At 40.7% G+C, this 24,578-nt stretch overlaps 1 protein-coding gene across 2 annotated transcripts in view; it reads left to right on the forward strand.

Annotated features, from left to right (window-relative positions):
* The window catches only part of crppa (CDP-L-ribitol pyrophosphorylase A), a 58,540-nt gene extending 45,361 nt beyond the window's left edge, over positions 1-13,179 (forward strand). For both annotated transcript variants that reach the window (XM_026184233.2, XM_080308130.1), the window contains one exon: positions 12,471-13,179. In XM_026184233.2, the coding sequence (XP_026040018.1) occupies positions 12,471-12,566 (96 nt within the window). In that variant the 3' untranslated portion in view covers positions 12,567-13,179. The remainder of the gene's footprint in view (positions 1-12,470) is intronic.
* The last annotated feature ends 11,399 nt before the right edge of the window (positions 13,180-24,578 follow it).

Raw genomic sequence — 24,578 nt, forward strand, 5'->3', positions numbered from 1 at the left:
TCAGTTTTCTTCCTGCTTTGTGCACATTCCCATTACATTTCTTTTCTTGAACTGCTCTGTAATCTTCATGCAAATTCTGTAACACAGTTCTTCACTATTACTGTTTTAACTGTTTTAATATTCTCATCTACATCTACTTTTTTTAATCCCAATAACCCACCAGTCTATTGGCTCAATGTGTCGCTAATTATATGCTGCTAAACAAATCCACTAAACCAATCCACAGAAACTTTTGTCAAATTATATCCGAAAAGAAATCCCAAAGTTTCCAAAATTAACTTGACACCAAAGAATAAAAAATAAGATAAAATGTATTGTACTGGTGTATTGCTTGGTGCTGCTTTCAGTAGAGGGAGTTAGTCATTCTGCCACAGCTCCTGATTACATCAATGAATCTCTACAGGACATTGGTGGTGTAACATTCAGGGCTCTAATCAGACTGACCAGTAATTGAACCTGTTATCCCCCTCTCCTTTCTCAGTTTAGCCCCTAGCTACTGCCTGTCTTCAATGATACACGGAGAGGAGGGAGAGCAAGAGGACCACAATACCCACTCAGGGACGAGCTGTCAGAAGCCCTGAAACACTATCCTCTCTGTGTTAAAAGCACTGGGTGTTTTTAGCAGTATTATATCACTGGGATTCAGTAAGGCAGGTCGTTTGGGAAGAGTTTTCCTGAGAAATGACTTCTATTAAAGAGCATTGCTCACCGAGGCTCACATTAGGTGATGGTTTTGACTTTTAAGACTCCCAGAGTGGAGAACGCTGTCTGGCCACAATGCCAGTAATGATACTGCCCTCAAGTGGATCCTACAGCCGTTTGTACTACAGCACTTTTATGTCACAGAGAAAAATGCAGAGACAGTAAAATATTAGGATGATGAAAAGAGGTGATAAAAACTCTCCTGATGTTCTTGGCCACTTTAGCTATGGTAGCTAGTGTGACTCTAACAACTCTTTCCAGTTCTCTTAGCTTGGGGTCAGTGCCAAGCCTTTCCATAAGCTGTTTTTATATTAGGACCTGGTTCTTGGCATTTTATAAAGGGAATATGAGTGGACCAGAGGGCCCAGGTTCTCATGAGAATGACAGAGATGTGCAAATTATCACAGCTAAAAGCCCTAATTGCCTGAAACCTTTCTGCATCAAAGCTGGCCCTTCTTGTGTGGCAGAAGTGCCGCTGCGTGCTCTTTAAGATGGAAAGGTTGATTGCATCAGTGGCATTTAGAAGTAGAGAGTTTGAGGATCGCTTATTGTGTGGTCCACTGATGCTCTCCTCCCCCATTCTTCCCCATGTATTTCAAAGACCTGTCACCTCACGACTTGTCAAAATCTTTCCTTCAAACAGTAAGCAAAAATAGAAGCTAATGATTGAAGTTCCATTCTGTAAACTTGCGGTTGCCGTGTGGAATAACAGGCCTGTTGCATGTGTTGCATTTGTACACATGGGAATGATTGGGAACATTTTCCCTTTAGTTACTGCACCGTCATAGGATTATACAGTAGATCGCATTGTTTATGTGTCAAAACAAAGCTGTAACTTAATTTTCTAATGGGCCTGCTTGCCGCAGCTGAAATCCGCGTTTTTGTAGCACAAGCCTAAAAATTAAAAGAAAACCCTTAAGCTCTCCACAACTCTCTCCAGCTGTGGTTTGTATCCAGTGGTATTTTCCCCTTGATACCAGTTCATATATTGTTTTCTCTCTGTTCTAAAATATAAAATCTGTGAAGAAAAACTACATGAATGCCATTTTGGCCACCGAGAGATTGGACGTGTCACTAATGGATGTAGCAGACAGTGTTGGGGGGAAAAAGTGTTTCAAAATGTAAATGTGTTGCTTTCCTATTTAATATGACATACACTAGCGATCGTCCTTCCACTAATGTGAATAAATGATGATACTTTTGGCTTTAAGTGAGGATTTGTGGCAGTTAATCATTATGAAGTGGAAAGTGAGGTTCCCTCACGAATAATAATAATAAAGTGAATCTCGTAAAATCCAGCCCTTTTAAAATAAAATAAAATACCCTCCTGCTGTCTGCACTTAGACTTTGGCCTGCCTTTGGAACATCTGATGATTAATTCCACATTGTAAACAGGTGAGGAGTGCCTATTAGCTCATAAAGGACCATCAATCAAACTAATTTGCTTGTGGGTTTCGTCTCACGGGGGCTCAGTTATGCTTTGGCTTGAGGTTTCATCTCATGTCAGTCCAAATGCCCACTCCCAGTCTGTTTATCTCAGCTCTGCCACAGTGAGAAAAATTCAGCTTCGAGTTAACTGGTTTATTCATCTACATACGACTGGAGAGGCCGGGTCTGAAACAGTGGAAAACCATCTCAGTCAACGCTGGAGGACATGGGTTCTGATGATGATGAAGATCTGGAGACATGCAAATCCTCCAGGATCACATTCCACCTCCTAGTGTGTGTGTATGTGGGCGCATGCATAGGCTCATGCACACTAAAGTGTCTATGCGGTCTGTGCATGTGTTCAGTCTTCTGTAGGCATCTGTCCCAACACATGTAATCCCTCTCATGGATGTTTGCGTGCCCATAACAATGAGCCAGTGAGCTGCTTTATTCATCCTGTATGGTCCACAGTGGAAAGAGGAGACACGAGCTGTGGCACCCCCGCCAGCGGCAGCTAAACAGACATACCAGCTCTTGTATGTCAAGAAAATCTACTTGCTGGAGTAAACTGCGGCTCTTCCATCAGTTTGCAAGTTCCTCACACTTAAGTCATATAGATTTCAGCCTGAAAGCAGTTTAATATGCAAATGTCTCTGAGGGCTTGGAGTTTGTTGTTGTAGTAAGTAATTCTACCCTTTTTCTTATGCCTTTTCCTCAACCGCATTTGAAGCCTGAGTGGCAGTTGTGACTACTTAAAGCTGTGCCACGAGTCAGTGAAGAGCTAAAGTCGTATTTGTGTTCCACTGTGCAAGAAAACTACTGGATTTAATAATGATGTTTTATGAAGCGTGATTCATATTTCAAAGGCTGCATATCTGGAGTGGAAATAATTCAGCACTGGGTCTTAGGCAGGCTTAAAACTTTGATCCTCCTTGGTGATCTTTATTTTTTTCTGTGTGTTTTTGTGTTCAAATTAAAATGTTTGGGGTTTTTTTTGCTTGTCTATTAGAAGACAGACTTCTATAATTGAGCGATTAGTTGTGGTTTAATAGCCGTAGCTGTCTTCCATTTGCAAAGAGACACCCGGCATTCTTGCTACTTTCCCAGGGTCCTCGTCCCGTACACTTGGGTGGTAATCAGCTGATAATCGTGCTCATCACATTTATCATACCCACAGTATTTCAGATCATCCAAACACATGTAGCATTTCAAAAACCTTCCGTGTGAACATGTAATTGGTTTTAGATAACAACTGAAGGAATGCTTTCATCTAATAAACAATGAAAAGACGCAATCACATTTACCAAAACTTTCGGTTTCTCGCACTGATGAACCAGTGCATATTCCTTAGTCTATATGAGTAACTTTGTGCTATCAGCCACATTCTGTTGACTGCTTACAGATGTACTGCCCAATCTCCTCGTTTCATTGTACCATTGATTAAACCACAGAAGAATGGCTTGGGTACACGATAAAGAAAAATGGCACCCTTGATCTTATTCCTCAGAAAAATCAAAAGGCATACTAAGAAGCGGTGGCATATGACAGAATGGCTCTGGAGCCCATTCATCATATTTTAATTCCATATATTATTTATTTATTTTCTTCCATTTCACCTATGTTACTTTAATCAATGAAGCTAAAATTGGTGATCTGTACTCCAATACCTCAGTTCCCCCTTCAGTTTCTTGGTGTGGAAAATCAATGTCATCTGATTCCTCCTCCTGCTGGTTCTGATTATTGAGGAGTGCTCTAGGAGCTCTGGATCCCAGGTTTTCTTGCTCCCTTTAACCACGGTCAGGCCCAATTCCACGCTCATCGCTCTCACACCTCGTTGCACTCCCATCCAGGCCCTGCACAAGCTGGCTAGTGGAGCTAGGCTTTAAGGTCAAGAAAGGACAGAGTGACAGAAAGCTTATTTTCTGCTCCAGATGCGTTAAACTGCCGACACCAATCTGTAATACTAAATGTATTTAGAAGCCAGGTCCAAATATGTGCTAAACAGGATGTTCCAGATCACAAATCACAGATGATTTGTCATTTTAGCAGGATATATTTTTAATATATTTTTATTTTCCTCTATGTGGGTGTTAGAAAATTAAAAGCTTTGTGAAAAGCCCTCCTAAATGTTTTTATTCCTTTCTAAGAAACCCTTCATTTTGAGAGTTGGCTGATGAAAGCGGCTGCAGACCCAGGAGAATAGCTGTCAGCCTGGTTGGTGTTATTTTGCTGAAACACTGCAAGTCTGATTCAAATCTGTTGTAAGGGATAATTTGCCATTACTAAAACCTGGATTCTGCATTGTAGGTTTGACCATTCTTTTTGTCTGACAGTATTGCACTTTGATAGGTTTGTTTTTGGATCTTAAACAAGACAAGCGAAAGTGGGAATAATGATAAAGACTTCCTGAACAAAGCATGGTGGGTTTCTAAGTGACAATATGTTGAGTGGATTATATAGCTTTTGGTGGTATGTCTTCCACCGCAAACATTGCAAATATGTGCAATGTTTTGGAAAGCTTTACAGACAGTAACTAAAGGTTGAAGGGCTGAGCTAGTGATTACTTATTATAACAAGGGTTGCATACCTCTGCCAAGGCAGAAAATTCCCTCTGCACTATGCATGAGTTGAGTACCAGGATTAAGAAGAACATCTGGACCCAGTATAGTCTCTGATATTTTCTTGGGAACATCCAGGCGATATCTCACAATGTCTTCTTATTGCAATCTCTGTGAGTTCGATGTGCCCACTTCAGGCCAAAAACAAATTTACTGCCACAGCTGGAGGAGTTTAAGTATCACCGGGTCTTGTTCATGAGTGAGAGGAAAGTGAAGCAGGAGATCGACTGATGGATTGGTGCAGTGTCAGCAATGATGTGGACTCTGTAGCGGTGAAGAAAGACCTGAGCGCGAACGCAAAACAGTCGATTCATTGGTTGGGCTCTGCTCCTACACTCACCTCGCGGTAGTGTCAGAAAGAATACGATTGTGGATACAAGCATTGGAAATTAGCCTCCTCCTATGGGTGTCTGGGCTCAGAGATGGGATGAGGAGCTGGCCATTTGGGACTCAGAGCTTCCTGGGCACCTCCGAGTATTTGAGATGTTCCAGTCGTGTCCTTTCCAGGAAGAGGACCTGAGACACCCCCAGGATATGCTTTCAGCTGGCTCAGAAGTGCCTTTGTGTCCCCCTAAATGTGCTGGAGGAGGTGGCCGGAAAGCGGAAGGTCTGGATGTCTCTGCTTAGACTGCTGCCCCTAAACCCAGATAAGCAGTGATAGATGGATCTGATATGTATTTGAGAGGTATAGAGATGGTCAGAATCAATTGCACAGATAATAGGGTGCCAAGTGAGGAACTGTGATACTGCACAAGGAAGTCACAGTAAGACAGTGGTGAAGTGTGCAGTAGGAGTGACAGATGGGTTTAAAGTGGGAGTAGGATTCGATCAGGGATCTGCTCTGAGCTCCTTTGCGATGGTGATGGACAGGTGAACAGTTGAGGACAGGTAGGAGTTTCTGTGGACTATGATGTTCACAGACAACATTGTGATCTGAGCAGGTGGAAGAGAACATGGAGGGGTTTATTTATTTATTTATTTATTTAGGACAGTGCAGTTTAATGAACATAAATGTAAAAAAAAAAAAAAATTACATGAATGTAAACATACCAGATTATAGCCAAGGGCTAATTTCCATCTGTTGTCCTTAAGCATAAAAATAGACATAATAATTCATAAAAATTCATCATTCATTCATAATAAAAAACTCCATCACCAAACTTACACATACACACCATTCTGTTCCCAAATAAAACATTAAAACTATACAACTTATACATGATCACACACTTGATTTGTCCATAACCAGTTTTTAACCTTTGCCTTAAACAAATTGAATGTCGAGCATTCTCTAATGGGTTGAGGAAGACTGTTCCACAGATGGCCACCCTGGACAGAAAGGACGTTCTGCCCAAATGCTGTCCGTCTGTGGGGTATAAACAAGTCTCCTCGGATTGTAGCTCGAGTGGTCCTGTCTGAGCTTTCTTTATGCCTAATGAACTGCTTTAGTGGTGGTGGAGCAAGGGAGTGTAAGACTTTATATATTAAACTCACTCTTTTAAGTTTCACTAAGTTATTGAAGTTCAGTAATTTATGTTTTTTTAACACATGACAGTGGTGGTGGGAAGTCGGTTTTTTGTCAAGTAGTTTTAAACTTCTTTTATAAATGTTTTCAATAGTTTTAAGTCTTGTTGGACAAGCAAGTGACCAGGACGTCAAACAATAGTCCATATGAGAGATGATCATTGAGTAAAAATAAGTTTTTGCAACATTCATATTTAAATTATTACGTATATGATTAAAATTTCGATTATTTAATTTAAGTACCTGGGACACTTTATTTATGTGACTCTTGAAGGACAATGTTGGGTCTAGAATGACCCCAAGATATTTAAATTCTGGAGCTAATTCAAGCTCTACTCCATCCAGGAATATGTTTGACTGCTTCAAGTTTAAGGGGCGTTTTGAAAAATGCATACCGACAGTTTTTGAGGTGTTCAACATTAGGCATGAGTCCTCCAGCCAGCTATGCATTAATGCTAAAGCAGCTGTAAGATCTTTTGCCACCTGCTGGACACTATTTGCTTGCGTATATATAACTGCATCATCTGCATACATTTGAGTAAATATATTTGGACAGACTTCAGGTAAGTTATTGATAAAAAGAGAGAACAATAAGGGCCCAAGAACAGATCCTTGAGGAACCCCTGTATCACAGTCTAAATATGGAGATTTAACCCCATCCAACACCACACACTGTTTCCTGTGTGAGAGATATGAGGCAAACCACTGAAGAGCCTGACTGGAGATATTAAACCGAGTCAATCTGGATAACAATATCTGATGGTTTACAGAGTCGAAAGCCTTCCTCAGATCTAAAAATACAGCTCCAACACAGGGACTCTTGTCCAGCAAGCTCTTCAAGTTCTCCACTAACATACACAGGGCAGTATCTGTGGAGTGATGTGCCCGAAAGCCAAACTGCAATGGATGTAATGAGGGTTGGTTGTTTTCTAGGTGAGCAGTGAGGAGTTTAACCACCCACTTCTCAGCTATTTTAGATACGACCGGGAGTATGCTTATGGGGCGATAATTAGCCATGTCAGTCTTCACACCTGCTTTGAAAATTGGTGTAACTGCAGCAATTTTCCAATCTGTTGGAACAATGGAGTGTTTGAAAGACATATTCAAAACATGAGTTGTTGGACGTACAAGAAAATCCATATGTTCCTTTAGGAAGTTTGTGTTAATACCATATACATCAAGTGCTTTTGATTGTTTTAAACCTGTAATTAGTTTAGCAACTTCAGTGTCTGAAATATGAGTGATGGTGAACAAATTTTGACCAACATCATTCACATTATCAGAGCATATGACTGAGTCAAAGCTCTGACTGATCTCCTTAACAGATGAAATAAAGAAAGTGTTTAAGTTACTGGCAATAGATAGAGGCTCTCTAACAATAGAGTTATTTACATAAAGTTCAATTGTGTTTTTACTTTTGTTTGAATGACGGCCAAGTAATTTATTTAAGTGTTGCCAGATAATTTTACCATTACCTTTGGCTCTTTCAATTATATTTATAAAAAATTTTGCTTTGGCCTGTCTCAAACTTCTTGTTACTTTATTCCGCATTGAAGTAAATCTCTGTCTATCCAGAGTTAGACCTGTTTTCAGGAACTGCTTTAGTAATTGATCTCTTGTTTTCATTAAATTCTTGCACTCTTTGTTTAACCAGGGCAAATTAGATGTTGTCTTTATTTTTTGTCGAGCTCTAATGGAGTATGTTGATATAACATCCTTGACAATGTCAGTGAAGTGACTGCTGCAGAATTGTGGATCATCACTACACAATAAAGGCTCCCAGTTAACTGATGCTAATGCTTCTGCTACATTTTGTCGCTGACTTCTTGGTATGAATTCATAAAAGGATCTCCTATTAGATGAACTTTGAAAGTCATTCTTAACCTGTGATTTTATAAGTTTTCTAGAAAATAATATAAAATTGTGGTCTGAAATACCAGTGATAAAATTATAAGATTTAATAATTCGCTCGGGCTTATTACTGAAAACCAGATCTATTTTAGTTTTAGAGTGTCTTGTTATTCTTGTGGGTTGTTCAATGTGTTGAGTAAAGTTCAAAGTCTCCATTATGTCCTTGAGTGTTTTTCTGTCCTTTTCACAGTCCCAGTTGACATTAAAATCTCCCATTACAATTATTTCATTAGACTTATTATTTATAGCATGATATTTAAGTAATATCAGAATCAGAATCAGAATACTTTATTGATCCCTGGGGGAAATTATTTTTTGTTACAGTGCTCCATTTTAAACCAACATTAAGACAAGACAGACAATACGCTAACTAAGAATAGTACAATATATACATATATATACATACATACATACATAAGTCACTTATAAATAAATATTTGGAAAAGAAACATGTGTAGTTGTAGCAGCAAACAGTGTGTTAAGTGGATGCGTTGTACAGGGAGATGGCCACAGGCAGGAATGATTTCCTGTGTCGTTCAGTGGTGCTTTTCGGTAATCTCAGTCTCTCACTGAACGTGCTCCTGTGACTGACCAACATGTCATGGAGTGGGTGGGAGGTGTTATCCAACATTGTCTTTATCTTGGACAGCATCCGCCTCTCCGACACCACCTTGAGGGAGTCCAGCTCCATCCCCACAACATTGCTGGCCTTACGGATCAGTTTATTAAGTCTGTTGGCATCTGCGACCCTCAGCCTGCTCCCCCAGCATGCAACAGCATAGAGGATCGCACTGGCCACCACAGACTCATAGAAAATCCTCAGCATTTTCTGGCAGATGTTGAAGGACCTCAGTCGCCTCAAAAAATAGAGACGACTCTGGCCCTTCCTGTAAAGTGCTGTGGTGTTTTTAGCCCAGTCCAGTTTATTGTCAATGTGTACTCCAAGGTATTTATAGTCCTCCACAATGTCAACACTGACCCCCTGGATTGAAACAGGGGTCAAGTGTTTCCTGGTCTTCCTGAAGTCCACGATCAGTTCCTTGGTCTGTTCCTAATATCTGTAGTTGTTCATAAAAAATATTCTTTGCTGAAGGAGGGCGATATAAACAGATCAACGTAAATGACATTTCTGGGGAAAGAGTGATTTTAACAGAAATATGTTCTATTTCGACATCTATTGGTGAACTAAGTAAAGAGCAATCCAGGTGTTTATTTTACATACACAAGTATTCCTCCTCCTCTTGTTCCAATTCTATCCCTTCTGAATACTGTGTACTCTGGAAAGACAACCGCAGACTCAGGAGAAGAACTTGTGAGCCAAGACAGACAGCCTAGGTGGAGGTCCGAGCAGCTGAGGTGGAAGCCCAGGCAGCTGAAGTGTAGGCCCAGCTAGCTGAGGTGGAGGCCCAGGCAGCTGAGGTGGAGGCCCAGGCAGCTGAGATGGAAGCCCAGGCAGCCGAGGTGGAGGCCCAGGCAGCCGAGGTGGAGGCCCAGGCAGCCGAGGTGGAGGCCCAGTCAGCTGAAATGGAGGCCCAGGAAGCTGAAATGCAGGCCCAGGCAGCTGAGTTGGAGGCCCAGGCAGCTGAGGCGTAAGCCCTGGCAGCCAAGGTGGAGGCCCGAGCAACTGAGGTGAAAGCCCAGCTAGCTGAAATGGAGGCCCAGGCAGCTGAAATGGAGGCCCAGGCAGCTGAAATGGAGGCCCAGGCAGCTGAGGTGTAAGCCCAGGCAGCCGAGGTGGAGGCCCAGGCAGCTGAAGTGTAAGCCCTGGCAGCCGAGGTGTAAGCCCTGGCAGCCGAGGTGTAAGCCCTGGCAGCTGAAGTGTAAGCCCTGGCAGCCGAGGTGTAAGCCCTGGCAGCCGAGGTGGAGGCCCGAGTAACTGAGGTGAAAGCCCAGCTAGCTGAAATGGAGGCCCAGGCAGCTGAAATGGAGGCCCAGGCAGCTGAGGTGTAAGCCCAGGCAGCCGAGGTGGAGGCCCAGGCAGCTGAAGTGTAAGCCCAGGCAGCCGAGGTGTAAGCCCTGGCAGCCGAGGTGGAGGCCCGAGTAACTGAGGTGAAAGCCCAGCTAGCTGAAATGGAGGCCCAGGAAGCTGAAATGGAGGCCCAGGCAGGCCTAGGCTAACTAGGCTAATTAGTTGTAGCCAGTCCAAATCACTGATGTTTGAATTAGGTCCAGGATTTAGTTCTATATCACCAGCCAAAAGTAGCATCAGAACAAGTTTCAGAATCTCCAGCGACAGTTGTGGTATATCTGATTGTTCATGTTTACCTGGGGGTGGTCTGGCATGACCAAAATCCAAGAATCTTGTGAACAAAAGATGTTGACTCCATTTGGCTGGGAAAGTGGTATAATTATCCAGCTTTCTTGGACATGTCGAACTCCACAGAAGATAAAAATGTATAAAAACAAAAAGACAAGTTGATGTCAAGATCCAGGGGTTTTTAGATGGTTTTTTAGGTGGGTTTTTTGGCAAACGCACAGGACCTGCCAAGCCGTGTGTCTGCACCCTAGCAGCCATCTTGTTCTTTGTTCAACTCATGGTAACATGGTGTATGTAGGTTGAAGGTATGCAATGGAGAGAAGAGGAACAAAAGTAGAAGCAAGACAAAGTACAGTTGGAAAGGTGAAGATGCAAGGAGAAGAGGTAGTCAAGGTAGAGGATGATGCATGGTTTATAGATGGTGGCAATAGTTAAAAAATTCAAAAAAGCTTCATGCAAAGAAAAGAGGAAGACAACAGAGAAGATTAATGCAAAGCATTAGTGTGACAGGAGGTGACGCTTGAGATAATGTTGGTGAAACTAAGGCAGTGGCAGTCCCTAAAGTGAGGAGCTGAAAGATCTCATTACAGTCTAATTATCTGCTGGGAAACACTGGATCCTTTGGGGTCTTGACGTGTGCCTCCACCCCCAGCCTCAACAGTTCAGTGCTGATTTGTCAGCACGAGGGCGAGCTGCGCAATATGAAGGAGGTGGTTTTTAGCCATAAGCTGCAGGTGCTGTAGCAAACAAAAAACATGAATGTTTTTTGGTGTTTGAGTAGAAAACATTTTACTGCATTACAAAAATTTAATCTTTTCCAGACCTTTGCTTTTCTTTTTCTCTCTCTGTGTGTGCTGTTTTGTGTTCTGAGTATACTCTTTGCTGCGTGTTGTTGCACATTTGTCTTTAATGCTTAATGCTACATCAGCTACATCAAAAGCCATAATGAAGTCCACAGTTTCTATATGAAAAAGGGCAGGTTGAGCATGAAGCATAAATCTGTGTAAGGAAACAAGCCATGGTTTTAAAAAAGCGAAGCTCCTTGAACTCCATTCCCTTTGAAAAAATGGAAAACAGGTCACTCACTGACGTCATCAAGAAACTAAATCAAAGTAGGGAGTCAATGCAGCCTAAAAGGAATGAAATCAGGGGAGTGAGAACCATTTAAAGTGCATTGCGCAGGCGGTCTGCATAGAAAAAAGAAACAGATACAGACGAGAGGAATCACGAAAGCAAAACAACCACAACAGTGGAGCCCGCCTTAAAGGGCCAAACTGGTCTCCTTTTGTCTGAACGTGTGGTTTACTGCAGATCTGTCCAATATCATGCACCATAAATATCAAAGGAGATCTTATCGGTTCACATTAAGAGAGCTTGACCACATTTCTGAAAAAAGAAACTGGTTTACTTCTGTTCCGTTCTGATCTTTTCGCCCTTTTTTGAAAATTGCTTTCGGCTGTTGATTGAACAAGCTGTGAAACTGACACGCTAGTCGAGAAAATCCACCACCAGAATTTGCGATTGTTAATATCAAATTAAAGTGGTGAATTCAGAATACCACGCACTTCATGCCGTGTTTAGATTTTTCTCTCGTTAGGGGAATTCTTGTGGAAAGCGTGCGTGTAAATTTTAAACATCGAATTTGTCACTCGTGTCTGTGTAGAGCAGAGCACAGCCAAGCCACTGATGTTACAAATCCAACTAACAGATCTGTTTCTTTCTTTTGTCATTACTGCAAGTGGAACAACATGGGTGTGCTTGAACATTGTTTCCAACTGTTTTGAATTGGCTGCTAATGCTCACTGGATGCTTCTGGCTGAAGTTTTGAGGTTACAAACCCTGTGATGACTTAAACACACTCATGTCTCCTGAGAAGAGACATAAAAGTGAACAAATGGTTATTTGAACTGTTATGTTGGGACTTTATTCACACTAGCAGTGTGTTGTTGTCTTGTTTTAATTGAATGTTCTTTAAAAAATGACCTCACTGTCTTTTGTTTTTCTCCTCCTGTTGTCTCTCTGGCACCAAGCACTGGGAGAGGTCAGCGTCGCGGGTCGCCGAGATCGCGTCAGCCTTAATTCGGGAGAGGAGCCCTGCCCTGGTGGGACAGCTTCTGCAGGCATGAAGGAATCAGCACAACTGGAAACCACGCTGTGACTCATGAACACTCCTGGGATGAGATCGTCTGAGACTTTTCTTTGTAACCTTGAATCAATTACTGTAAGGTTAAATGTGTAAATGTATAGATCATCAAGAAGCAGACTGAAAAAGAGACTTTTTTCTCTGTTGTTGGCCTGTTTATCTGTGTGTGCGTGTGTGCATGTGTATATAAAAAAAAAAACTGTTGTGGTTCATCATAGTAAAAAAGAACCATGTCATCAGTTGGCTTATTTTTTATTTTTCAGAGTTTGTGTTCCCCAGACAAACAGTGTCGCTCTGTCACACTGATGATTAAGATATGTGGCGCTTTGGCTGCAGATGATTCTTGTTGTCGGATCAGTTCAGTTCTGGTTTTTAATCGCTTTAAGAGTTATTTTGCTGCGGTTGTCACAGATATGCAATAACAGGCCACATCGCTTTGAATTATTACTGTGGAAATGTGAACTGCAGCGCGTATGCCAAAAAAGCTGGGTGTCAAATTCGCTGCCTTTACCACTGGATGAAGCTTTTTATGACTGAAACATGAACACGGAGCTGCTAATATTTTTGTACTTGAATAAAACAATGAATATGTCAAATCTGTGTTGTTCTGTGAGTCTTTCTTGAACATAAGTCATTCAAAGATGTCAGGAAAAAAAATAACATTTGAGAGTAGATATTACTAATACTGTTTTCAGAGAAACTTGATTGGTAATTGAAGTCCGTGAAGTCTGCCTGCGACCACATGCATCAGTGACGCCCTCCGGTGAAGCCGCTTAGTGCAGAAGAAGCTCGTGTTTCCTTCAGTGAGCCAACTCTGGTGAGCTGGTGGAATCCCATGTTCTTCTTGGAGAGACTTTGGAATAATTAGCATTCATTAAAAGTATGTTATTATGCAGTGCAGCTTTGTTCTGGAGCTTCCCTGCTCTTCCATGGATATATACAGAAAACTGACAGCAGGGAATAAAGAACAGAGTAGATATCAATGACAGCAGATTGGTATTTCTTTATATTTAACCTTTCATCATCTAAGTATCATACAGGCTGCCTGGATGTATTGTTTTACTGGCTGTAAAATAATAAAAAAAAGAGATCTTACAGGATCCTCTTCTCTCCAAAGCCATTCAATTTGAATTTTGTCTCTTGGACAGAACAGTAATAGAGTCACAGCCTCTTAAGATGTACTGGGATCCCTATCTTGGGGGTTTGTTTGTGCTGCAGTGTTCATGCTGGGCTTCTGTCCTGAAACACCATAAAAATGTTCCCTGACTTTGCTCCATTTTCATTCCATCTTTGCTTTGTTCTTAAATCCATTTGAAATCATACCTTAACAAGATTAACCAGAAACACCGGCCTTTATAGTGAACAGCTTCAGCATTAAAACCACCTGTGGCCCCACCTCACAGCCCTTGTAATAGGTCAGATTTGTTAGGCCATGGACTCCAAATCCTCAGAAGATGACTTTTGATATGAAGCAACAAAAAGTAACCACCAGATCCTTTAAATCCTCTGAGATGCTAGGTATGACTTCCATGGATCAGACATGTTTTTCCAGCATGTTTTCCAAGATGCTTCATCAGATTGATATCGGGGAAATTTGGAGGTTAAGTCGTCACCTTCATTTTTCTGTGTAATGTTTCTCAAACCATTCAAAAGACCAATATTTATAGTGGATCAGAGTGTGTTAGTATTCTGAAGGAGGCTAATTTCACATCAGGATGGTGCACAATTAAAAGAAACATTCAGGTAGCTGGTATGTAAAGTCATAGCCACATGAAAGCCAGAACCCAAAAATTCCCAGCAGGATGTCTTCTATAGTGCATCCTACTGCCTTTCCTTCCCACAGATAAACAAGAGAAAGAAAGAAAAATGCCAGGCTACTTACTTCACCTTTTCACAGTCCAGTTTTAACATTTGTACATCTAATACAGTTACTGTCTATAATACAGTCCCGATCAAACGTTTAAGACCATTTGAAAAATGGCAAAAAATCATATTTTGTATGGTTGGATCTTAAAAAGGCTTGAAGTAGAGCTTCAACATGCAACAAGAAGAAATTGGAATGAGACAAAGAAAAATTTTGAGCATGCAATTTATTGAAAACAACACTTAACCTGAAACAGGCTGTTTTACAGCTGATCGAAAGTTAAGACCACATGTCTTTAAAAGGCCAAATCTGTATAAAAATGTGGATTCATTGTCACTTTCTGCCAGGTAGTCACACTGTCACGACGTTCTGGTGGTAAAGGCAAATAATCTTTCCCTTTTTGAACACAGTTGGGTTGTTGAACTGCATAAGCAGGGTCTCTCGCAGCGCACCATCGCTGCTGAGGTGGGACGCAGTAAGACAGTCATTTGGAATTTCTTTAATGATCCTGAGGGTTACAGAACTAAAAAGTCAAGCAGAAGACCCAAAGAATTTCACCAGCAATGAGCCGGAGGATCCAATTAGCTGTCTGTCAAGACACTGGACGATCCTTGACCCAAATTAAGGCAGTTACTGGTGCCGACCGCAGCCCCATAGCCATCAGACGACATCTGAGACTGAAGGGCTTCAAAACAAAAAATGTCTTCAAAGGCCTCGCCTCCTTGAATGCCACAGAACTGACTGTTTGGACTTTGCAAGAGAGCAGCAAACATGGGACATTGAAAGGTGGCAAAAAGTTTTATTCTCTGATGAGAAAAAAATTAACCTTGATGGTCCTGATGCTTTCCACCATTACTGGCATGACAAGCAGATCCCACCTGAGATGTGCCACAGTGGAGGGGGCGCCGTGATGGTCTGGGGTGCTTTTTCTTTCAGTGGAACAATGGAGCAGGTGCGTCAAACAACCACTGGCGATGCCCAGATGTTGCAGAGAGCATCCCTCATGACTGAGGGCCATCACCTGTGTGGTAATGACTGCATTTTTCAGCAAGACAACGCTACAGTACACACTGCCCGCAGGACAAGGGACTTCTTCCAGGAGAATAACATCAAACTTTTGGACCATCCTGTGTGTTCCCCTGATCTAAATCCAACTGAGAACCTTTGGGGATGGATGGCAAGGGAAGTTTTGAAAAATGGACAACAGCTCCAGACAGTAGAAGCCCTTCGTGCGGCCGTCTTCACCACTTGGAGAAATGTTCCCAGTCACCTCATAGAAACGCTCGCATCAAGCATGCTGCAGCAAATTTTGAAGTGATCAACAATAATGGTGGCGTTACTGAGTTGATGTTTGGAACTTTGGTTTCTGTTTTGGGGGGTTTACGGGGGGTTTTGGAGGTGTGGCCCTAAATTTTTGAACAACTTTCAGTTTAAGGGTTGTTTTCAATAAATTGCATGCTCAAAAAAATGTTCTTCTCACTCCCATTTGTTCTTGTTGCATGTTGAAGGTCTACTTGGAACCGTGTTAAGATCCAACCATGCAAAATCTGATCTTGTGCTTCTTTAATATCTGCATTTAGTTTAACCATCCTGAATTAATTAATTTTTCCACGTGCATGGACTTTTCTCTAAACTAGACACAAAACAGGTGCTGCATCTTCTCGGATCGTGGTTATTAGCGCATACTCCTCATTGGACTTTAAACCCACCTCCACTTAAGACTAGTTGGTTTGGAAGGGCACCTAATGCGGTGGACCCCAAGCAACAGCACAAAAACATTACTAATGAATGTTAAATGGAAAATATTAAACACAGTAACCACAGTTTATATTATTTAATAGATTATTTAACAAATGAGTCATTAAAGTTTTCATGTGCATGTGCTAAAGCACAGAGGATGTTCATGTGTATATAAAATGTGAGTCATTCTCAGGCTCATTCTCTGTCACCAGAGTGGCGAGAAGGAAAAACAACCTTGGACATCAAAGAGCCTTTAAAGACTGTCGAAGCCGGAACATTCCTAAGGTCGTCACAAAGACCTGGCCGTTTTGCATACACTTCTCACACTTCCAGGGCATCTCCAGTTTCCTGCACTTCTCCTTCCTCTACAGCTCGCTGGAATTCCAGCTGTTGATAGAGAGTCGCCTGAGGCGAGAGAAGCCCCGTCTTTGCGTTCAGATCCCTGTAATGAACTCCTCAAAACATATACTTATATTTCAGTTCAGTGGCAACCGTAACCCGCAGTGACATGTGATGAGAGCTGCAAGCTACAATATGTAAAGTGCAAAAAGTATGAAAACCCAGACTTGTCTCTGGAGCTCATATTATGGGATGAACACAAATCTTCTGGCAGATACTCACTTTTTGGTGTTTTGGTGGAGGAGAATGTTTTTAAAGATGCAGAGAGATCATGCATTATTAATGTGTTGAGATCTGGGCCTGATTAGCATTATTTTATGTATGAACAGAAAGAACCCGTTCACAGAGTTTCTCTCCTTATGCCAATTAAAGATTGTTAAAGTGTTGCATGGCTGCACTAACTTGTTTAAACCTTTGTCTAAAGATGTATAATACATGTAAACTGAGGTACCAACCCCTCTTTTTTCTTAAATGTTAATCCTCAAAGAATTTTTACCTTTTTTCTTTTTTTCTTTTGGACCGTTGAGCCTCTTGGAGATTTTTTTTAACTTTTTTAATGGCTCATTGTTCTAGTTTTAAATCTCTTAACTCTATTCTGTTGGTTCACTCCAGCTTCCACTCATCAATCAACTTAATATCCACCAGCAGGAGAAGGCAGCCTTTTTCACTGAAAAGCTGAAACCATCAAACTCCATGAAGACAAAATCTGCATCCAGAGAAGCGGCAGAAGTAGAATTGAAATCCCTCTAAGTGCTGGGTGAGTAGAGTAATGGTGCACTCCTGAGTATTCAAGAACTCTCTATCTTCACTTATCTCAGCGTTTCAGACCTGGCAGGTTATCTGCCGGGGGCCTGGATAGGTGCAGCTTTGACTTTGTTGTCATTTTGAATGAGCAGTTTTCAAATGTTGACTAAAGGTTCTTCACCCATGCGTTGCTGCTGTGTGCCAGACAAACAAAAAGTATTGCCAGGCTTTTTACCCCAAAGTTTACCATCACAGCCAAATGCCACTTTCTTACAATAATCTGAACCTAGTTCTAATTTAAACTAATTTAAAAAAATGTGGTTAGAACATATGGTTTCCTGTTTCACTTGTGTTGTTTGGGTGAGTATTTCTTGTTGTTGTCTTGTTTGTTGGTGAAATCTGCAGCCCACAATCTTCATGTTTTTAACACACACACACACACACACACACACACACACACACACACACACACACACACACACACACACACACACACACACACACACGCAAGTGTGTGTTTTTAAAGCTGTCTTGTTTTTTAATTGCTTGCATGTGATGTGTTCATGGGAACGTATATTTCAGTTGTAACAAATAACCTGGGCTACACTTCCTCATAAAGGGCTGTGCATACTATAAATAGTATTTTATTTATAGTTTTTTTTTAATACTTTATTACATGATTATTACCATGTTAGTCTCTCCCTAGTTGTAAAAATCAGTTACCTTTGATCAAGTTCTTCAGTTTTTGTTACAGAAAATGTAAAACATGCATTTTCTGTAATGATGCTTTGATGTGAAGCTGGTGAAACATTTACATCAACTTCAACAACTGACAGCTTTGGCTCCTCCTAATACAGCCACCACTTCCCACCTTCACAGGAGACATGCTGTCCTAATTTCAGTTCAGTCCCTAAACAAAAAGGATACTTTCTTTGTTCTTTTGAAACAGAGACACACAATAGGATCAAACTATTGAGAAAGGCCACATGATTCAGCTGTGGTGAAACATGTGGAAAAAAAGGGGGGGTCTGATCTTACAGTGGGAGGAAGGTGGGTGAGGCCGAGTGTGAAAAATCAGTCTGAATGACTGAAACTGCAGGAGAGAGAAGGCCAAGCTGGATGGGATGACAGAATAACTAATGTGTAAATACTGAATTTGTTTGAGTATGCTGACACCTGGTGGACAGAGCGATTAAACTTGAAGACCAGTTCAGTCTGGGTGTTTAGACATACTTCCATCACTAGAGGGAGACACTGGATTTACTTTTCTGTCTGCAGAAAGGCAGATTGTACCTCCTTCACTAAGAAATGCTGGATTTTTTGGTCAGGCTTGTTACAAACCTGTACTTTTGTGATAGTGAAAGAGGATTTTCTAGTTATTTAAACTTGCAACTGCACATTTTTGTGGCATTTCTGTACTGTACTTTGGTCATTTATCAGATAAAATCTATTATGGTGTTGGAGAGCTGTTGCATATTCTTTTACACCGTTTACTTGGTGAATCTGTCCTGTGTAAATACTTGAATAAATGCCCTTTAAGTGTATCTTTTTACAATAGTAGTTAAAAACCCTGCAGGCTAATTCAGGGTGTTATTTGATGACCACTGTCCCTTTTAATTAAATGGACTATATAAAACATAACCACCCACCCACTCCATGACATGCTGGTCAGCCACAGGAGCTCGTTCAGTGAGAGACTGAGATTACCGAAAAGCACCACTGAACGACACAGGAAATCATTCCTGCCTGTGGCCATCTCCCTGTACAACGCATCCACTTAACACACTGTTTGCTGCTACAGCTACACATGTTTCTTTTCCAACTATTTATTTATGAGTGACTTATGTATGTATGTATGTATATATATGTATATATTGTACTATTCTTAGTTAGTGTATTGTCTGTCTTGTCTTAATGTTGGTTTAAAATGGAGCACTGTAACAAAAAATAATTTCCCCCAGGGATCAATAAAGTATTCTGATTCTGATTCTGATAACGGCCCATTAAATAACTGCAAATAAGAAGAAGAACAGGCCAATGAAAAATATGTTTCACTACAGTCAAACACAATTACATAGAGATGAATTACTACTAGCAAAACAAGATGCAGACAAGGGATAAGGCAGAAAAACAGAACAAGTTAACAACAGCAGCAGCAATTTAGCATTTAGTATATGACCTAAGTCCCAGTTGTGTTAAGTCTCTCTGACTGGTTTATATTCAATATTTTAATGCTGATATTTGAACTGAAACTCATAAAGATGTTTTACTAAGTGGACAGAAAAGCTATCCTCATTAGCTCTCCCCTCTCTACTTTCAAATCTTTACTGAAAGGCTAAAAACACTTCTTTGAATCGAGATTGTAATAGTTTGATCCATTTAACATTTCCTTTGCATCTTATTTTTTAAAATGAGAAGAAAACATATCCAGTTCTTTAATTTCTTCAGCCTGTGACTAACCTACAGTGTTACGGTTGTAGGTGCTGCCAGACTGGATGAGTTCTGGTTGTTTTAGCTGCTGTAATGTGCTCTGTCTGTGTCCAGTTAACTTAATGCTAACCAGAGACACAAACCTTGGCTGGAGCTGTTTAGATAGCGCCACTGCTGGTGCTACAGAGAGGAAGACCAAATCCAGATCCCACAGTTTGGCTGTCTGTAGGTCAGCCAGCTGAGCCAACCACAGCTCTGATTATTGCCTTGTACCCGTCTGAACAACCAGATTTTTTCCCCCTTAACGCCTGTACAGTGTGTGACAGCAAATAGGACGTCTGTAAATTTAGGTTCCAGGTGTCTCAGTTCATCCCAGTCAAAGGATTCCCAAATCTGGATTAGAGTAAAAGTGACAATTGTATTTCTGCAAATCCAAGCACAGGCCACGGAGACAGAGAGAAAAAGTACAAAAAAAGCTCTCCTTCCTGGATACTTGAAAACAAACAGAGCGAGGAGGTCAAAAGAGCAGACCGAGAATATGAGGGGTTTGGACAGGTCAGGAAGCTCCGTGAGATGAGATGCCAAGTAAAATAATGCAGGCATGAATGTGTTCAAGAACTGGACCTTGTTAAGTCACTGCAAACCCACAATGTCTGGCATCCTGGACTGTAAAGCAAACTCTGATTTGTTGGATTCAACATGTGTTTGTTTTTGCTGTAGTAAAAACCCTAAAGCAGCAGCTGCAGCACTTTGATTTCTTCCCATTAGTGCATGCAACACTAACATTAGAGGCACATGAAGTCACTTCGCATTAGAGCACCTGAACCCTAAGAGGAACATCTGTGGACAATAGTGCCATCTGCTGGATATTATGTTTCAATTTCATGGTGGATTTAAAACAAATGCTCCCTGCTCAAACCGCCAAATGCAAACAACTGCATGCAAGTTTGTTGTGTCACATTCAAGCTGCAATAAAAGGTGCTATAATACTCAGATTATGCTTCCCTTAAAGAGTCATCAGACTACGGTAACAGACGGATGTTGAAACAATCCACCCCTGAGACACTGCAGCGTAAACATCATGGAGAGAGTTTATAAAGAAACCGGGAAGCTAAGCTGTGATTTTGGTGCTCTGAGGGGAGACTTACAGACATCAAAGAGTCATCTTGGGAAATTCCAGAACGGGGGAATTCAGTGACACTATTGCTGTGCATTTATGTTGCACTTTCAAAGCTGTTTTCAAGTCTTTTGGACATCCTGGTTTAAGTTTTTCCCATTTTTTAAAGCACAAGATGCAAATTCAGCTTTCAGTTAGGGTGTTGTGCAAATTGCCTATATCTGTGCACCCAATGTCCAGCAATGTCTCATATAACAGAAAAATCTGTATTTCATTTGTTAAAATTCACTCTGAAAATGTTTAATGAATGCTGTCTTGTGTTTAACATACCTGTGATTCAGCTGATATCATAATAAAGCATATTACTGTTAAAAAAAAAAGTTGGTTAGGCAATTTTGTTTCATTGTATTTTTCTCCTGTGTATGATAAAATCACCTTTCTGAGTTTATTTTTGCTTTTGTTCAGTGCCACAGTTTCACTTCAAGACATATTTTGATCTCTGTTGAGTTCCTAATTGTAAAAATTGCACATACATTGTTTTCTTGAGGCCAAGAAATCCTTTTAAAAACATGGATGTAGCAATAAAAAAACAAACCCTTAAATATGAGTGAAGAGTAGACGTTTACAGGATCATCAAAACCTTTAACAGAAAAGATAATACTAATTTATTTAGTCTGAGTTTAGTCTAAGTTAATTTATTTTTTTGGTAATTTAGTTTAAAGACTTCAGTAAGCAGAACAGAGGGAAATCTTTGGATCTGTTGGTCACTATAAAAAAATCGAGTTAAGTCTTTTAATGTTTTCTAATCTTCTTCAGCACTTTCACAGGAAATTTATTATCTGTATCTTAATCCTCTTTGTCCTGGAATGCAAACAAGCAAATGCTGCAGCATTAAAAAGTGGTGACAGCGATCAGCATTGCGGGGGAATAACTTCCACTCAGTCTTGCGTCTTTAGTTACCGTACAGTAGAATTTGGCAGGTTTCGGTCTATTGTATTTCTTTTATTGTGCTGTCTTCTCCAGCCCCCGTACCCACTCCTACATATTTTCTCCATCCCTCCAAGATGACTGTTCCTGAGGGCTAGATGAATTCCACATGTCTCCCCCTCCGAGCTGTCACTGCTCCACACACAGCTGAGGCTCGCCTTAAAAATGAGACTCAGCAGGACGTGGGATCTCGCTGACAGCTACGTCTGAAACAACCTGGTGGAAATGGAGATTCAGTCAGTCACTGTGAGGCTTCATCTGATGCTCTGCTCGATGCAGCCTCGAGTAGCTACCCAGGGTGCACGAATGTGGACAGGTCTGGGGGTGCATGGCGGTGCTGTGGTGAACCACTGCACCTGGTGCTGAGTGGCAATATTGTGAAGATCTGCCACAGCTCGCTGCAGATGAAGGGAGCGTTTTACTTAGTATGCTCAAATTAAGGTTTTTTTCTTAGCCACAGAGGTAATGCAGCAGAATCCAATGCTGAGAAAGAAAGAAAGAGCCAAAGTCAAAATTGGATTCACAAGTAGTTCTGAGTCATGTCCTACAGTATTATTACTGGAGCATTCACTCAAAGCCTGCAGTTTAATGTGTGTGATGGCAGAGTGGAAAAACACTTTTTGTAAAATGCTAGGAATAAAATGTACTTGAATGTTCTTTGTAAATTGATGTTTGTTCTATTTGGTATTGTTTCTTTGACATTAGGTGAAGAATGGAAAGAGAGATGATATTAGCCTTTTTTGGTGTGTTTTGAATGTGAAATCCTGAACTCCAACATAAGCAACTTGACTGTGATTGTTTTGTGCTAAATTAAAAACAATTTTTTGAACCATGTTTTACAGGAAAAGTCTTTCAAAAAGGTAATACTAAACTTTATTTCCAGTCTGTACTTAAAGCTGTTTTAAAGGGATTTTTGACTACTAGAGGGCAGAAATATTTCTTGGCCACAAAACCGTATTTACAAGCATAAACTAGGCGTTGGTGTAAAAAAAAGAAAAAAAGAAGTCTTATCTGTTTTAACAAAAAAAGCACAAGGCCAAGATTGTGTGTGAGAGGTAGCAGCTCTGCTACTTTTGTAACTGACCCTGTTGCATATGTATTTTATAGGAGTTCCTTCTCAAGGCTCAGATGGGAAGGAGAATATTTAAATCAAGCGCACAAACTGATTTGCTAATGTTTGCGACACATCATGTACCACTAATGTCAACTATTTGAAGCTGAAAAAAAGCATATCCTATGTTTTGCGCTTGACATTGAGATGAACTGACTCCACCTGTGTTTCTAAAGCAGCATAACGTTTGTAGAGCACCCATAAAACCAACCACAACTATAAACAAAATTCACCTGGTTCACTTGTTTGTGTGGGGTTTTTTTATGTCCAGTGGATGAAATTCAGTATTTACTTTCTATTTGGCTTCAGTTTTGGCCTCAACCAACTCCTGGAGGGAATATCTGGCTATTTAGCTCGAAGCTGTTGTCAAACACACGTGTATCTAAAAGCTGAGAATCTTCCGTATTTGATGACCTGGAAGCCAAATTTACTAGAAGGACCTGCAGCTAACTTTAGCATATCACCAACATATAAGAAATCGAACCCAAGGATGATGATGAAACTTTTAATGAGACATCAACAGCTTCATTGATGTGTTCTTTTGATCATTAATTAGGTAGTTGGAGAGCTTGTCAGAGAAACGAGGCTTTTTCACTGTGTTGTTTGACATTTTAACGTAACATTTTTAGCTGACTGCACTGACATTTCTAGTCAGCACGCCACTTCAGCAAACAAACATTTTCTATCCAAAACCTTAGTAAATAACCATAAAAATTAATCATTTAACATTCCTATTTTATATTGTGTATATTGAAACACAGTGACAGTGACCTCACAGATGTGAGAGAAAAATTACAGGTTTTTATTTGAAAAAAAGCACAAATACTAAATTCCATGACCCGATACTGGTATTGGTTCAAACATCAAGGGCAAAGACGAGTGCCTTTTGCTTTTGTGCAACATTCTGACATAAGTGCACTAGCACATCAGGGCAAAAGAAACATCCATATCAACCACACTTTGTTTTCCATTTCATTTACAGCCAGAAAGTGTGTGTAGACCTGTGCCAGTATGCTTAAAATCCATCCCCAACCATTAGTCCACACCAGCACAGATCAGTACCTTCAAAGGCTGTGATTTGTTACAAATCACAAACCTTCGGTGTCCGCCTGGCTGACAGACCAAATAATATTTGTTGTGAAGCTCATATTTCATGTATAGTAATGTAATCCCATCATCTGAATCTCCTCTGCTCATCACATACCACGGCCATACAAAAACAAAGCAGCAGACACTCAGAAAGAGAAATGGTGCACATGCATTGACTGATTTATTTATTTGACCCAGTAGAAAGTTGCTCTTCAGTCTCTTAATAAACATGGCGAAGGTTATTTGCATGCATGGGCGGCCAGACCAGCTACCAAAACATAGAGAGGCTCAGATTACGGCACAAACAAAGGGAGTGCAACTTCATTTGCTTCTTACGATGCCATTTCTCCATTTTATATTTGCATATACTCGTGAATAGATTATATTAATCTTCACAATCTTTAGATCCTGTCATTTCTAACTAAACTAAGCAAAAAAACTGGCATTATCCAGTGTTTACTTGTGCTCTTTGCAGACTCTATCAGTCAGCAGGTCTGACATCCAAACATTGTGT

The sequence above is a fragment of the Astatotilapia calliptera genome, chromosome 11 (assembly GCF_964374335.1).
Source record: "Astatotilapia calliptera chromosome 11, fAstCal68.1, whole genome shotgun sequence".
Classification (NCBI taxonomy): domain Eukaryota; kingdom Metazoa; phylum Chordata; class Actinopteri; order Cichliformes; family Cichlidae; genus Astatotilapia; species Astatotilapia calliptera.